Here is a 16,587-nt window from a genome sequence, read left to right as displayed (position 1 = left end):
ATATAAAACATACATTTGCGGGTATAGATGACTGCCCATGGGCGCTGTATCCTTTTCACCACTGCTCTTGTCTTTGCGCAAGGGAGGGACTCTGAAAATCTGTCGCAGCACTGAGCTATGGGTATTATTCTGCCACGTCGTGGACGCAGGCGGCCTGTATTCTTCTTAACTAAAACGCACACCAAGGACTCTTACACGCGGGCAGGCATGTACGATAAAACTACTCGCCTCCTAACACGCATTTATGCGTCTGGAAGTGCCTGTATATTTTTTTGAAGTATTACACAGCGCAAACTTGTCCCAAGGTATCACAGCATGCTTATTGTCCTCACTAATTTTATGGGTACAATTGTAGAGTAAAGGCAAAAGTAATTGCGTTTCAAAGAAGCGGCTGCGATTGTCCCGGCTGCTCTAAAAGACAAAGTGGGCATGGCGTGCTGAATGTAAGCAGAGCACTTTGTGCCCGCAGTAAGAGAAGCTCAATGAAGAAAACAGTACAGCGCTTACAAGACTAAATAACACTACCGTGGAACAACCGAAGTCAAGGGGCCAGTAGCCATGGGAGGTTACAAAGGAAGACAAGGCGGGAGTAAGGTGGTACTAACAAGCCTTTTTACGAGTCAGACGCCAGAATTTAGGAAGGACACTGACACAAGCCAATGACACACATGGCCGGAGAGTGGGCGGAGCTTCTTCTCTGTACTTCACTATAGCAGTCTCGCTAAATATAGCATAGGGCAGACAAGATAAGTTGGAGATACTGTGCATGTCATGTATCCTGATAAGATTCCTTGTCATAGCTTCCCAGTGAATGCGTAATATCCGCTGTATTTTACATAGCATAAAGTATGTATAACTTTTAAAATGGTACACTAAAACATTTTTGTTTGTTGTGTTATGCTGTCAAATAGTCCAGAAGTGCTGGAAGCAGTCTGGTTATCTTGGTCTAAAGGATCAATTAGACACTGAAACTACATTTTTTGTGTAAATGGCATCTTCTGTTATATTTAATGCGGCACAATAAATGTGTTTTTAATCAGGAAAAGGTAAGTATCTTTTCACCAAACACATAAGACAGGTATTGCCATATAAACCTTGCGCCATTTATTCTGCCTATATAGGGCCTCTGTGTATCATTGTCCACACCTCAGATCCTGAGTCTCGGACTTTTTAATGAACTTATTTCCCACCCTAAAAGAATAAGTGCCAGGGCCCACAAATGTGTTCAGAACCCGCAGCCGGTGCTGAGCAGAGAGCTGAATAACAAGGCTGAATAGTCTTGAATGCACCACCAAACACTCCCTGCCTCTTTATCTCACTCTTGGTGGTTCGTATTCATCATTGTCTCACTGTGTTTCCATATTTCTCTTCCTCCTTATTCCCTCCTCCCCCATTTTGTGTTTTTTCTCTTTTAATCTGGGTCTAAGTGAGGAACAATAAGTGACGGTTTCCAAAAATAAGTGCTGGTGGGTTCGACCTGCAACCACTGGCTCAAATTAAACCCCAGCTAGTCATGCATCATCACTCACATAGTGATACACCTGAGGCCAGCTGATATGTATACTTTTAAGATGCTACAAAACTGAGCCTTCTTACCAGACAGTGGTCTTGTGGTAAAATAAACCATAACACTACACCCCTAGAAACCTTCAGAGGCAACTACTCATCACTTAACAACAGTGTATCACTCTCTACAGACCGATTTCCTCACTCCGTCCCCTGATATGGCCATGTTTTGGTTCTGCAAAATCTCAATCCTTTTTTTGGCCATTTTCATTCTAGTTCACACGTTTTGAGGAGGGTAAACAGATTATATATTGGCTTAATATATTTCGAGAATACTCTTTGAGTTATGTCATTTTTTCCTTTTAGTGTCGAAAATACTGAATCCATGTTTCTCTTTTATGGCTCTTCGATGCTGTTTTGAAGTTGACTCAAGTAAAAAAACTGCAAAATGCAATTTTCATACATCTGGCCCAAAATGTGTTATTCACAAGTAATCCGCAGAATTTAGTTAATGCAACTATAACAAGCATCTGCAAAGCCAATAAGTTTAATCTTCTAGCTACAAATACAGACCTATTGGCTTTGGGAATGTTTTTCATTCTGATGCTGTTAAGAATCGGCAAAAGGAGAAAAAAATGCCTTTTGCTAATGCTGTTCAGCATCTGCAAGAAAAGAGCGATGACAAGTAGGTATCATGCATAGATGTTTAGGCACATAATCCCAGAGGCCCAGTGTAATAACATACATACATGATGTGTGCACACAACATGACAAAGCCGCAATTTTCCTTTTTTATTTATAGTTCCAAAGTGTCGGACACCAATCTTAGGGGGTCATAGCGCTGGAGGTCGGAATTTCGTCCGACCGCCATCATTGCGGGGATCGGGACCGACCGCCATGCATGCGGCGGTCCCACTCCCCGAATTAGGATGCAACCACCACCATGGCTGTCACATTTTTCAATTGCTGACGGTGCTGCTGACTGCAGCATCCGCCGCAATGTCAAAAATGTTGGTTGTGCATTTCACTGCACTACATGGCAGGCACCCCCCAGTGTACTCACACCTCCTCCCAACACAAGGGGGCCCTGCAACGGGCCCCCAAACCAATCCCCGCCAGCCTTTCCATGGCAGTTTCGCCACCATGGAAAGGTTGGCTGTAGCCAGTATCGTAATTTGACGGATGGTGCCTGCCAGGCACCGCCACCATTTTACGTATGCTGACTGCTTCGCCAGGCAATCGTGATGATTGCCTGTGGAGGATCCGTGGATGAGTGGTCTTTGCACCCACCACGGTCGCGGTAAGATTCCCCCGCCATCATAATGTGACAGGGGAAAATTACTTTCCGATGGCAGAAGGCCTGCCACCGCAATGCTGGCGGTGGCGGGCCTTCCACCATCGTAATGACCCCTTCAGTGACAAATAAAAGACGATTGTGCCACCAATCTTGGAGCGACAAATAAAACAAATTGTGACTGCATGTTTTGAAATAAAACCTTATTTTCAAAAGAAGGCAAACATTGTGATGGCGAAGATGGTGTACAAATGAAGCAGTGGGGGCAGAAATCATTGCAGGTGGGCAATGGGGTGGTTTGAGAAAGTGTACGGAGTAGCAACAGAAGAGTTTGCGGTGGGAAAGTGGAAAACAAAATAAAAGCAAATTAAAACTGAGCAGGGAAGGAATCGGGGGAGCAACTGATAAGTTGAGGAGGAGAGAGCAACATGGCATGTGCAGTGGAAGTTATGTGAACGAAGAGAGGAAGAAAAACAGAAGCACTCTAATGAGGTGTTGAAAGAAAAAGTAGTTCTCTAAATGCAAGCAGTTGAATGACACAAGCTATCCAATCAGAACAAAGTGAAGAAGTGCTCCAGGCGTGGAACATATAAAGAATAGCGAGGAAAGCCATTGAATAAGAAACAAGTACTAGAGATAGAGCAGAATGAAATACAATCAAGAGCAAGGGATTGACCCAGAGCCCACTTTATGTATATATTTTAATGTACAAGTGACATTGGGCAGTGCTAATACTTTATTGTTATATGTATGCATAGGTGCTGGAAGTAGGGGTGCAGGGGGTGCTGCCGCACCCCCCGAATTAACCATGCCGGATTTCGGAAGGTGAATGAGCAATAAATATAACTTGGAATTTAGTCTTTATCTTGTCACTTTTGCTGTGCTTTTAAAGCTAGAGGTCAAATGTCAGGCAAAGTCTTCTGACAAATTGCTCCTTATTCCTTTAACATGAAGATTGGTGTTTACTTTTCGTTTTCTTACTGCAAAGTAAGAGGATTTGGTAATGTGAATTATGTGGCAATCTTGCTGGACTACAAGGAGGGCGGAAGGAAGGGCTGTAGGATGTCATTTTATTCTAACACAACATTTTTTTTTAAATTATTTTTTATTAAACACTAGAGAATTAACATTTCAGATTACGGAAAGAGAGGGAAAAGTCAAGTTCAACTATACATACACAATCAGTGATAATAGACGAAACAGATGATAAATGATAAAATACAGTGTACACGGTGAAGCAGATTCCTCATGTGGAGGGACAATGGGTTGGACACAGGTATGGCCACGATAAGTATTCCATTTATTCCATATAGCGGACCATTTTTTAGGGCATCCCCGTGCAACATACACAGTCTTTTCTCTGGCCATGCATCAGTCCATATCAGTTTTCCAAGCCTCAATTTTAGGTGGTACCCCGGCACCCAACAGCTGGGCAATGTTCCTTTTTGCCACCATTAGGCCCAGCGTGACCCAGATTTTATCTTTGCTGCTTAGATCTGTGGGCTTCCAAATGCTCAAAAGACACCTTTTAGCTTCAGGTCTAATATTGTGCTCAAGGACCTCTCTGATACAGCCATGAATTCCCGACCAGTACTTTTGAACATGCACTCATTCCCATAATATATGTATAAAGGTGCCTTTTTGGCCACAGTTCTTTCTACACATTCCCTCGTCAATCCTATCCATTCTAACAAACCGGGATCCAGATACATAGACCCTGTGGAGGATCTTAAACTGAACCAGGCATAGCGTGGAGGAGATTGTGCCCTCACGTGGGGAGGCCACTGCCTCCTGCCATTCCTCATCATCTTGCTCGAGCCCATCCCTCACCCAGCATTCCCTGACGAGTTTAAGGGGATCAGGAGTATTATTAATCAATTTTTTGTAGGTCAGAAATATTACTTTTTTCGGCAGGTAACCATCCAGCAACCTATCTTCCAACGGTGAGGAGTCTGGGGGAGATGCGCCCTTCGATACTAGACATGACATAAGCTCATGACGCACCTGCAGATATCAGAAATACTCTGTGCTCGCTAGCTCGAACTCCTGTTTCAAGAATATCGAATGTGACCACTCCGCCCTTCTTCCATAGGTCTCCTATCTTTGAGATCCTGATCAGGTCCCATTTGTCAAATCCCTTCGAGGTACGTAGTGTGCCTAACTGTTCCGAGTCCCACAAAGGAGTGGCCAGCGTGAGTTTATGATCCCACCCCAGGCTTCTATTCGCTGCATGCCATACCTGTACGGAATGCTTGGTCGGTCCCATGAGGGGAAACTTTTTGGGTTTGGAATATAGGGCCATGTTGTAGTTCCCTCCTGGCAGTAGCCATTTGTCCAATCTGCATCCCAGGTCACCCCCGCGGCAGTAGGCACAGTGATCGATAGCCGCTAAGTGGGCCGCCCAATAGTATTTTTTAACATCAGGAAGACCGATTGCCCCATCGTACCAGCTCAAAACTAATTTCTGCAGGGCAATGCGGGGTTTACCATCCCAGAGCAATTCCCTTTGGAGACCCTCTATCTCTTTGAAATACCTCACTGGGACCAGATCCGGGAAGTTCTGCAACACATACAGAAAACGTGGCAGGGACATCATTTTGAACAGCGCTGCTCTACCCAGCATAGAGAGCGGGAGTGCCTTCCAATGCGTTAAGTCGCCCTTCAGCCGCTGCAGGGGGGGAGCAAGTTACTCTCATAGTGGGTTTTGTGATCAGCTGTGCTGAAAATTCCCAGGTATCGAAACCCCACCCTCGCTACCTGGATGGGGCATTCCTTGGGCAGGGGCGAAATTCCCACTGAGGAAATATATTAATGACTTGCTCCAATTAATTGTGTACCCTGAATATTTCCCAAAGTTGGTGAATATGTTAAGCACTCTATGGAGCGACCTCTTGGGGGAGGCAAGGTACAGGAGAATATCGTCTGCGTATAAAGCAATGCAGTCCTCCCATGCATCAGTCCACTTCAACCCCCGGATTATTGGATCTTTACGGAATCAATGCGCCAGGGGCTCCAGGGAGAGAGCGAAGAGCAAGGGTGACAGTGGACAGCCCTGGCGAGTCCCACGGCTCAGTTCAAATACCTCCGACGTTTTGTTGTTAACCACTACTTGAGCTAAGTGTTTTGTGTGAAGGAGCCACACCCACTCAATAAAGCTGGGTCCGAATCCCATCTTTGCCAAGACTGCAAACAGGTATGGCCACTCGATTGTGTCGAATGCCATCATTGCATCCAACGAAACCACCACTGCGGCCTCTTGGATCGTATCCAATCTTCCCATCACCCCTTGCAATCTCCTCAAGTTTGGTGTGGTGTTGCGATGAAGCATAAAGTCCGACTGGTCAGTGTGCACCAAGTTATTTATTGCTTGGACAAAGCGACTCGCAAGCAATTTAGCTAAAATCTTTGGCTCGGCATTTAGTAAGAAAATGGGCCGATATGATGAACACCTAGATTTTGTTTTGCCCTCCTTATGTATAGTAACCAACTTTGCCACACGTTGGTCCAGAGGGAGCAGTCCCATCTCACGGCTCTCCTCCAACATGGCCTGCAGGTGCGATGCTATTTTATCTGGCTGCAGCTTGCACAACACGATAGGTAACCCGTTAGGGCCCAAAGCCTTTCCTGACTGGAGATTTCTGATGGCCTGCGCTACCTCAACTTTCTTAAATTCGCTGTCTAATGCATTTCTCTCCTCCATGGACAGCGTATGAAGCCATATATCTGAAAGAAAAGCCCATGAGTCTTCCTCCAGAAAGGAGGAATTTAAACAACATATAGATCGATAATAGGCAGCAAACTCATTGGCAATTGCCTGCAGATCCGCTATTGTCTCACCCGAGTCGTTGATTAATTCTGGTACAAGTCTACTTGCCAATTCTTTCTTGTCTACCCATGCAAGCAACTTCCCGGCTTTTTCTCCCAAGTCATATAATCTGCCATCTTTATCCCTGCCCAGTGCTTTGGCCGTATCAGTAGCAATGGATTTGTATTCATCTCTCTTGAGCTTCAGGGTATGAAGACTCTCCTGCTCCGTCGCTCCCCCATTCTCTTCCACCCGCCGGAGGATTTCGTTCTCTAAGCGGGTTAGGTTTTTCACTTTCTTCTTCCGCACTCCCGCAATGAGCGAGAGCGCCTGCCTCCCTCAGGACTGTTTTGAATGCTTCCCATATGGTTTGTGACAAGGGCACTAATCCAGCATTTTCCAGGAAATAGTTATCCATGGCTTGTACGAGAGCTTTTTTGACTAACGGGCTACGAAGATACCAGGGGTTAATTGGCGCAATCCTCCCTACCCTTTGTTCGCCCAAAATCAATACTGCGCATATGGGGAGTGATCGGAGATGCCCCGTGCCATGTGTCTGATTTCTTGGATATTCCCTATTTGAGATGCCGGGACAAAAAGATAATCAATATGGGAAAAACTATTATGCGCCCCTGAGTGGAAGGTGTGTTGGATGCTTTCAGGGTGATAAGTCCTCCATGCGTCTACAAGGCCCAGTGCATTCAAGAAGTCTGGGAGCCATCTATGCGAGGAACTTATTTCTCTGGGGGGATGACACAACTGCGTTAAAATCCCCACCCACGACAAGGTAGCCTTCCGGAAATGATAGCATGATGGTGCCTAACTCTTTAAATGTACGACCCTGCAGACCCAGTGGGACATAGACTGTCAAAAATGTGAGTGTCTTCCCTTCCCACTGCCCCGAAACAGCGGCATTTCGCCCCAACTCGTCAATCCAGGTGTGTTTTATAGACAACAATAAGGAATTTTTAAGCATAATACCCACCCCCCCCTGGAGCCCATGGTGAAACCGGCATGGGCCACCAGCCTATAGCCCCATCTGTTCATTGCATTACAGGAATTACCTACCAGGTATGATTCCTGCATGAGTACACCGTCTGGGGTATGTCTTTTGATATATTGTAAGACAATGCAATGTTTTAATTTGTCCACGAGTCCGTTGAAGTTCCAACTCAGGAGTCTAAAACTTTTGTCCCAGTGTGTGTTCATAGACGTATTTATAGACCATATATCCCTTTTCCCGTCTACGGATTAACAATGTCTCTTTCTCTAAACCTTGCTGAAACAACTTTCCCCCATCCCAACTACCCCCCTCCCTGCTACCCTGCACTCTGGGCCTGAAACTGCAGATCAAACACACTTTCAGAGTGCCTGTCGCCCAACTTGGAACTAAAAGTAGTAAACAGTGGGGGTGAAATGCTCCGCCACCCCGACCCCCTCTCCCTTTTAACAACCGACACTTTGAACACCCACAGCAGGGGTGAAATACAACAGTAAGTTACCAGAGGATAAATAAAGGAGCTACCAAGATATTGTTCTTCAGTTTGACTCTGCGGACCACTGCCAGTCGGTGGAGTCCACGCAATTAAACAGGCAGAGTGAGTTCAAGACACCATGCTTTTCCAAACAGTTCAAACTGTGCATGCAATAAGGACTGTCACTCATCGGGCATTGTGTTCTCTTAACACAACATTTTTAATATATATAAATGTATTGTACAAATATTTAAAAAGATACCAGCAGTTAAGAAGGATACATTAAATGCTTGTTTGTAATTCCGGATTGTGATGGAAGCAAAGGTTTTGTGTAAGATCAAACCAATCAAGACACTTTACCTTGTGATGTGCAAATGATAATTAGTCACTAAAACCTGATTTCTACATATTGTTTTGTGTGCGCTGTATAGTCTGTACATCTGAGAAAAGTTATTGGCCATTTCACTGGAAATGAGTTGTCTGTAAATGACAGTGGGCTATCAAACTTTGCTATATTCATATATTTGCAATAGTGTGCTCCAAACTGCACCCCTGGCTACATACCACACATTTTTCTTCTCTCCTGCTGAGTGGGTGTGGCTCATTTGCTACACTTGTTCTTTGTGTGACTTGGATTTTTCACAATCTCTATAACTTCAGTGATATAACACTAATGACAGCACCCTCTGTTTGAAAATTGTTACATCACCACTGTGTGTAAGATAGGATGGCCTATTTCACTGCTCCATGCATGTTGTTTAAAACCATGTAATAAAAGAAGGACAGCTGAGGGTCTTTACTATTTTTCTCTTTTCATTTGAGCCCGATCAATGCAGAAAAGCATTATATATTTTTATACTTGTGCTACAAACATGGGATCAGGTCTTTGTAGAGTGGAGTAGAGCTTTAGGTTAGACTCACACTACAGGCCATATGTTTTCAACATTGATCCCCAACCACAAGTTTATGTGTAATTGGGCCAAATCACAAAGGCATTTATGAGTATGTGAAGTCGTATTCCTGTAGTGCTCTGTTACGTACTCATATGCCTTTGGGAATGGCTTCAAAATATATTTAATAAGGGAATATCAGGGCTTATGCTAAGCATATGCAACTAATACAAATTGAAAAGACTGTGTTCTCATTTACTATTAGGGAGCTAAATATTTTAGTACAGATTTACAAAGGCAGTTATGAGTATGTAAGAGGACGCAAAAGTGTACTCCTGTAGTACTACTTCCCTACTCATAAATGCCTTTGTGAAATGCCTTAATTGCATCTGTTGAACTATTTATATATGGTGTAATTGTAAACCCTATTTGATAATCACATTTAGACAAGAGTTCATGACTAGAAGTATCTTACTGGAACACCACCAAAACAATCTTACCCGGTACACCTCGTCTTCCAAAAGTGCAGTCAGTATATAAGCAGTAAGAGTGATTGGGCCATTAAGTCCACCTTGCAGTTCAGAATGTATCACACGTCCTGGTTCACTAAATTCTCCAGTGGTATTATCCTGGTACTGCACAAGCCACATTATTGTTGATTGAAGCACCGATTGATCAATATAAATGAATGGTCTGGCCTGAAGGAAACATCTTAAAACAAAGGCAGACAACCTAGGGGAAAGGGACTCTAGTTATAAAGTTTATTTATTTATATACAAACATTTAAATAGAGGTTCATTGTATTGTAGAAAGTGAAACTATTTATTATAAACATTTGTTTTGCATAGTTTTCTCAGTCACAAATGCATCGGCAGCCGGACAGCAGTTACATCTCAAAACTTTAATTGCACAGTTCAGTAGCCTGTTAGACTCTCCAAATAAATAAATGACAGACTTCAGTCTGATCCCACGTACATTTTTAGGTCTGGCACTAGCCAAGACCTTTTGATTTTACCAAAATTATATGTATAATATTCTTACGTAAAGGGGCTTTCATCGACCTCTCTTCATCCAATGGTCTGTCATTGTGTCATTCACATATTGCTTCTGCCCACTACAGCATACACCATGGGCAACAGGTCTGCCCACTTCAGCCACTGGGTAACTTCACTTTGAGTGCCTGCATTTAGACCTTTCAGAAGGTGTATGTCCTCACACAAGGTAATTCTTTTCAGTGGCAGTGTTTTGTTTTTTACTTTATTATTACTTTAGTGTTGCCTTTGTTGTAGAGTGGGGTGTGACAGCAGGTCACTTTCTACAAGATATGAGCAAAGGGCACATTCCAGTTTTAGCAGATCTGTCTCCTGCCAATGCTCTTGTAAATTCCTTTTGAACTGGCCTTTATCTGGCTGCTGTTTCTTTCCCACCATGCCGGCAGCTCACAAGACCTCTGAACATAAGCTGATAAGGATGCTCTTTCATTGCAACCCTGACTGTCTCTCATTCCAGCATTTATTCTTTCTTTCTTTCTTTCTTTCTTTCTTTCTTTCTTTCTTTCTTTCTTTCTTTCTTTCTTTCTTTCTTTCTTTCTTTCTTTCTTTCTTCTTTCCTTCCTTTTTTCTTTCTTTCCTTCTTTGCTTCTTGTTTTCCCTTTCTTTCTTATTCCCTTCATGCTTTCCCTTTCTTTCCAATTCCTTTCATCATTTTCTTTCTTGCCTTCCTTTCTTCCTTCTTTACTGCCTTCCACTCACTTTCTTTCTTTCTTTCTTTCTTTCTTTCTTTCTTTCTTTCTTTCTTTCTTTCTTTCTTTCTTTCTTTCTTTCTTTCTTTCTTTCTTTCTTTCTTTCTTTCTTCCTTTCTTCCCCTATCATTATTTCCTTCCTTTTAGTCGTTTTCCTTTTTTTTCTGCCTTCTCTTTCCTCTTTCTTCTTTCTTGTCTTCCACATTTTTTTCTTGCATTCTTCCTTTGCTTCTTTCTTTTTTTTTTATACCTAGTGTGAGAGCAGCACCAGGATTGGTCTGAGCAGCCTGGTTTGCTGGTCAGACAATTCCTGTGAGTCTGTGCTGTTTCTCCAACCCGGCTGTGCAACACACCTGGGTTGGAGAAACCTAAGTGCACATGACTGTTTGGCTGGCCTAAGACGGACGACCAAACTGACATGCGCAATTTACAGTGCACATACCACTGATCCCCCTGCCATGGCCCGTCCTCACACTGCCCTGCCTAAGGCTCTCTGGCTCAGTCACCAGAAAATACAATTATAATATTGTTTTATCATCATTTTATTTTTTGCTGATTGACTCAGTGAGGCGACACTCCTTCACCATTATGGAGGAGGTAAACCTGTAGGTATACCCTTCCATCTCAATTGGACTGGCTGAGGGGCGGTTTTGCATCTGAAATCAGTCAATGAGGGGACCATTAGCTACAGATAAAGGGTTGTTTTATTTTCGGTCGCATCCCTTTTTAGGTCTCGCCTGACCCAGCCCATGCGCTGGTCTGGCGAGACTTTTTGAGAGGGCTCCAAAAAGTGCTACCAGACCAGCCTAGAACTACAGTGCATGTGCACGGGCGTGCGCCGCGCTTGACGTGATTACTTTCACTTTCGCGGCCGCTTTGATGTTTGATCGCGATTGCGATCACTTTCGCGGCCGCACGGCCGCTTGTTTGTAATGCTTGCGTCACCCCTTTCGCATCTCCCTGCCTAATCGGGTATCTGGATTGGGATATAACATTCTCAAGTCCACCTTACTCTCATCAAATGTTCGGGGTCCCACTACACCTAATAAGTCCATTGCTCCCCCTTCTGTTCATACCCTGCGTTTACTCACTTCATCCGGGGTGTAAGGCTGCCTCTTTGCCACTCGCTGCCCTCCGATGTATCTTGGCATGCATTGCGGCTGCCATTATATGTTCCCTGGGTCTCCGTGCCTTTCTTCACCCTCTCAAGCTCTTATGGAAGCTGGTGCGAAAACCATATTGCATCCTAGTTTAACCCCGGAGGTGGAAGTACTACTGAATAGGAAATATTAACGAACAGCTGTTATTTAGAGCACTTAAAAATGACAGGAGCGCTGTGAGAAGCGCTATTTAAAAATGTTTTTTTAAAATTTTTATTCTGGGTTATTATTCAGAAATATACGAGAGGTTAAAGTGAGCATCTTGGATCTTCACAGAGGATCAAATTACGAAAGCTTACCAATCTCAAGGTGCCAGGCGGCAGCCGTTCTTTAGCCCAGCAACTCTTGTGTCCAATGTTCAAGCCACCAAACCCGAAAAACCTTTCATAATCTTTCCATGTCGAGTCCGTTTCAGGCCTTAATAAAGAGGTTTAAATTGGTTTCGCAATCTAGAGATTTGTTTTGTATCAAACTATTTTGAAACAAGTCTGATTCAGATGCCATAGACCCAGATCTCAAAGGTGTGTGTTCCCTGGATTCACAAAAGCATCGTAAAATGATCAGCCTTCTAGCCCATGCCATGCTCTGGTTCATCATGACCGTCCAGAGCCCAGGGCGCAGTCTGTTGGTGGCTCTCCTTCAACAAGAATTAGAGCAGTCTCGCCCTCTCCAGGGGGTCTTCCTCCTCGATGGCCAATATTTCAAAACAATAATGGTCAAGAGAATTAAAAGGCAAATGAGAAAAAAATAAAAAAGAACCTGCCAATGTGAACAATATAGCTTGTTGTAAGTCAAGTTTTAATACACATTTTCTGTGGCTCCAATTTAAAAACAAGCATTTACAATGCAATAGGTCGCGAGTTTGAGCTATTGACATTGCAAATAACAATGCCTTTTATTTTTATTTTATTTTTAAAAACATAAATAAAAGGCATTGTAATTTACAATGCCAATAGCTTAAACTCGCGTAACTGCAAGACCTATTGCATTGCAAATGCTTGTATCAAATGATTTTGGCAACACTCGCTCTTATACCAGTTGATATTTTACACAATACTGCCACTCCAAGCTATCGTTTCCTCCGCTTTTTTACGTATTTATGTTTGTACCGTCCATAAGGATCAAATATTTTCCCAAATGCATACATGCTTTCAATGGGATGTTTTGTATGTGTGGTTACTGCTGACTGTATCAAATGAAGTCTAATAGCGTATATTCAAAGAACATGTTGATGGGTGCCTGGTACTGAGTTACAATTCCAACAAAGATCACTCTCTCTTAATTTTAACTTGTGCAAACGAACAGGAGTCCAGTGTAAAAGATTCATAGTAAAGAATTTAGATGAATAAGTGAAGGAGCAATTTTATTTCGTAAAGATAATTTCCCTATCAGGCGCCAGCTATCCTGTGAAATATGTTTAAAAAAGTAGTCCTCAAAATAGTGAGACCATTTGACAGAAGTAACTGTGGATTGTGAAGGTAGAGGAGCAGATAAACCTTTATAAATTTTAGAAGCGGTATGACCTGAACGCACCCATTGAAAATGAAGTGAGTCAGTCACCAAATATGTAGAAAGGGGTATCTTAGAAAGGTTGACTTTTAACTTTAGAAAAGTATAAAAATCCATGTTATTAAGATTATATTTTTTGGCTAAGAATGAGCAAGGAAGAGGATCATGATTAGTATCATAAGGTCTTTAACCAGTCTGATGACCTTGACGGCCCACGAAAGAGCAATGTTGAGTTCAGTGACAGCAACAAGTTTAGGATTAAACCATAAAGATGTCAATCTTGACTTATGAATAGGCTTTGAAACTTTCCGATCAATGTATTTCAAAGCATTAACTGGATCTGATATAATACGCTGAGAGAGTGCTAATGTAATTTGTGAGGCTGTGAGCAGAGAAAGAGTATAAAAGTGAGCACACAATTCTCGTTCTATATAAGTCCATGGAGGTATATGTTGGGGTACTAGTGAAAACCAAATTACTCCCTGAGCCGCCAAGAAAGAAATCTGGGTGGTTACATACTGCCAATATAGCGGGTTTCCTAAGATTTGTAAGCAATTCTAGCTCTCATCATTCCTTGATGTGATTACGTCAATCTCATGAAAAAAAGAAGAAGAAAGCTTTATAGGTAGCATAGAGGATAAAGAAATAATGATTGGGGTTATAATAATTTTAAGAGTTTGTAACCAATCCCACCAAGAATATATTTAGCAGACCAAGAGGACAAAAGAATCCTTAACTTGATTTAATATATTAGATTCATTATAAGTAACAGTATCTGTAAGATTTTTACAGAACCAGATCTCCAGATATTTAATGTGCGTAGATTGCCACTTAAAGCCTGAATCACCCAAGTGAGAAGGAAGACACAAAGAATTCAAAGGAAACAATTCCGTTGTCTCTTTGTTGAGAGTATAGCCAGAAACAACCGAAAAAGCAAGAATAAGATTAGAAATAGAAGGGATCATTGATTCAATGTCTTCTGAAAAAATAAGAATATCATCAACATAAGCAGCCGTTTTAAGTTTATGTGTTCCAAATTGAAATCCTTTAATGTCCGGGTTCAGATTAAGCAAGTGGAGAAGTGGAGAAGTGGATAAATAGACAAAGAAAAAGAAGGGGGGAAAGTTGGCATCCTTGTCTAGTGCCTTGGCGAAGATTCAAAAAGGAGGACGTTGCGCCATTAATCCTTATATTAGCCCTCGGTTGTGCATAAAGAGCCATAACCATAGTAATAAAAGAGCTACCAAGATTGTGAGATTCTAACACAGATTGTAAAGAAAGGCCAAGATACCATGTCGAATGCCTTTTTGGCATCAAGAACGATCGCCACAGATGGCAATGAGGAAACATTAGCCTTTTTCTAAAATGGGACAGAACGTATGAACCTTGTCTTTAGCAAGCCTACCCTTAACAAAGCCTGTTAGGGACTCATGAATGAAATTAGGAATATGACCTTCTTGATGATTTGCTAAAAATGTTTTGCAAAAAGGTCTGATTCCATATTTAACAGGGATATGGGATGGAAGTTTTTGGGATCAGAATGATTCTTACCTTGTTTTGGTATGACTACAATAGTAGCCTCAGTGGTGAGTACACAAACCCTTGCCAGAAAAACCATAGCTGATCGAAAATCTTTTTAAGGTATTTAATTATGGAAGAAGTAAACATTTTTTAAAAGGCAATGGGAAAGCCATCCAGCCCAGGAGCTTTCCCCGATCGAGTAGCTTTACTAGCCTGAATAATCTCATCAGTCTCTACTGGCTTACCCAACTCGATCATATTGTCATTCGAAATAGTAGTAGTAGGAAGAGAGTTAAAAAACTGTTGGTAGTTAAGCTAAGTACATTGACTTTGAGGGTTATATAAATATTCATAAAATTCTTGAAAAACTCAGAGAATTTATTGGGTATGAAACTTTCTCGAACCAGTTTTATCAGTAATATGAGGAATATAAGTAGTACTGGTATTCTGATATTTGAGGGTAGCAGCTAACAGCATTCCAGCTCTATTCAGTAATAATAATTGATGAGATTTTTGAGCGTGTACTCCAATATAAGCTTTTTTAGTAACTATGGAATTAAAAGAGTATTTTAAATGTATAATATCTTGCAAGAGAGATTTTTCATTAGTATGTCTATATAATTCCTCTTTCCGCTTAATATCGTCCTCCAAAGATTAAAGAGTTTTCCTAATATAGCTGTTCCTTTTGGCCATTTGTTTAATAATGTGACCTCTTATAGTACACTTAAATGCATCCCATAGTGCTATTGGAGAGTCCACTGAAAATTTATTATCTTTGAAAAAACTAACATTCTTGTCATTAAGTTCCTTAACCTCAGAATCATCCTCCAATATTTCTGTGTTTAGATGCTAATTACAGGGTCCTTTAGTGTCCATAAGATTGAGGATGGTTAACGGAACTGCAGCATGGTCAGAAACAACTATTGGATGAATCATGACATTTATTGTATGTTTTAAAAGAGAAGCGTCAACCAGAAGGTAATCAATACGAGAAAAGCTAGAATGAGGGGAAGAGAAAATAGTGAAGTAGCTACCTCTAGGATTGTGTAATCTCCAAGCATCTAAAAATGGTGTGATGATCACATATTAAGCAACTGTGTATGTGTGTGCTCTTGGGGGTCGAAATTGAAAAGCTGAATTCTTATCTAAAATAGGATCGAAAGGGAGATTAAAATAAGCCCCACCAATTGATCTTGAAGTTTGTGGAATGTCTGTAAGTTTCTTATTTATTGGACACCAAAAATGTGGGTCATCTATATTTGGAGCATATGTATTCATAACATATAGGTCATCCGAATCATTAGTCAGACGAGTAAGTAACCATCTTTCGTTGGTATCATGTTCAGTTGCAATTATAGATAAACCAGATCTCCTAAAGATAAGAGTTATCACCTCGCTTTTCTTCCCAGAAGCCTCAGAGCATGTAGCATCTAGTCTTTCCTCATAAGAAGAGCTTCTTTAAAGCCTATCTTTGTCGCTTGAAGCATGACCAAGTCACCAGATAAACTCTTACAGTAATCTAGAATCTTAGCTCTCTTAACAGGATGATTTAAACCCCTAACATTAAGGGAGACTACATTTATACCATACATTGATATAGGTAGAATAGAGATAATGAATACTTCTGGTGAAAGAGTATATTACTAGACATGTTGCATGAGGAATCAACGTGGATGACCAACAGCA

At 41.8% G+C, this 16,587-nt stretch overlaps 1 protein-coding gene across 1 annotated transcript in view; it reads right to left on the bottom strand.

Annotated features, from left to right (window-relative positions):
* The window catches only part of LOC146817360 (CD109 antigen-like), a 1,044,213-nt gene that overhangs the window by 238,307 nt on the left and 789,319 nt on the right, over nucleotides 1-16,587 (bottom strand). Inside the window, exon 25 of the mRNA XM_085610952.1 lies at nucleotides 9,471-9,702. Within this exon, the coding sequence (XP_085467078.1) occupies nucleotides 9,471-9,702 (232 nt within the window). The remainder of the gene's footprint in view (nucleotides 1-9,470; nucleotides 9,703-16,587) is intronic.

Source organism: Triturus cristatus, chromosome 6 (genome assembly GCF_964204655.1).
Source record: "Triturus cristatus chromosome 6, aTriCri1.1, whole genome shotgun sequence".
NCBI classification, from domain to species: domain Eukaryota; kingdom Metazoa; phylum Chordata; class Amphibia; order Caudata; family Salamandridae; genus Triturus; species Triturus cristatus.
Note: the sequence above shows the minus strand (reverse complement) of the source record. Positions and strands in the feature narration are given on the sequence as shown.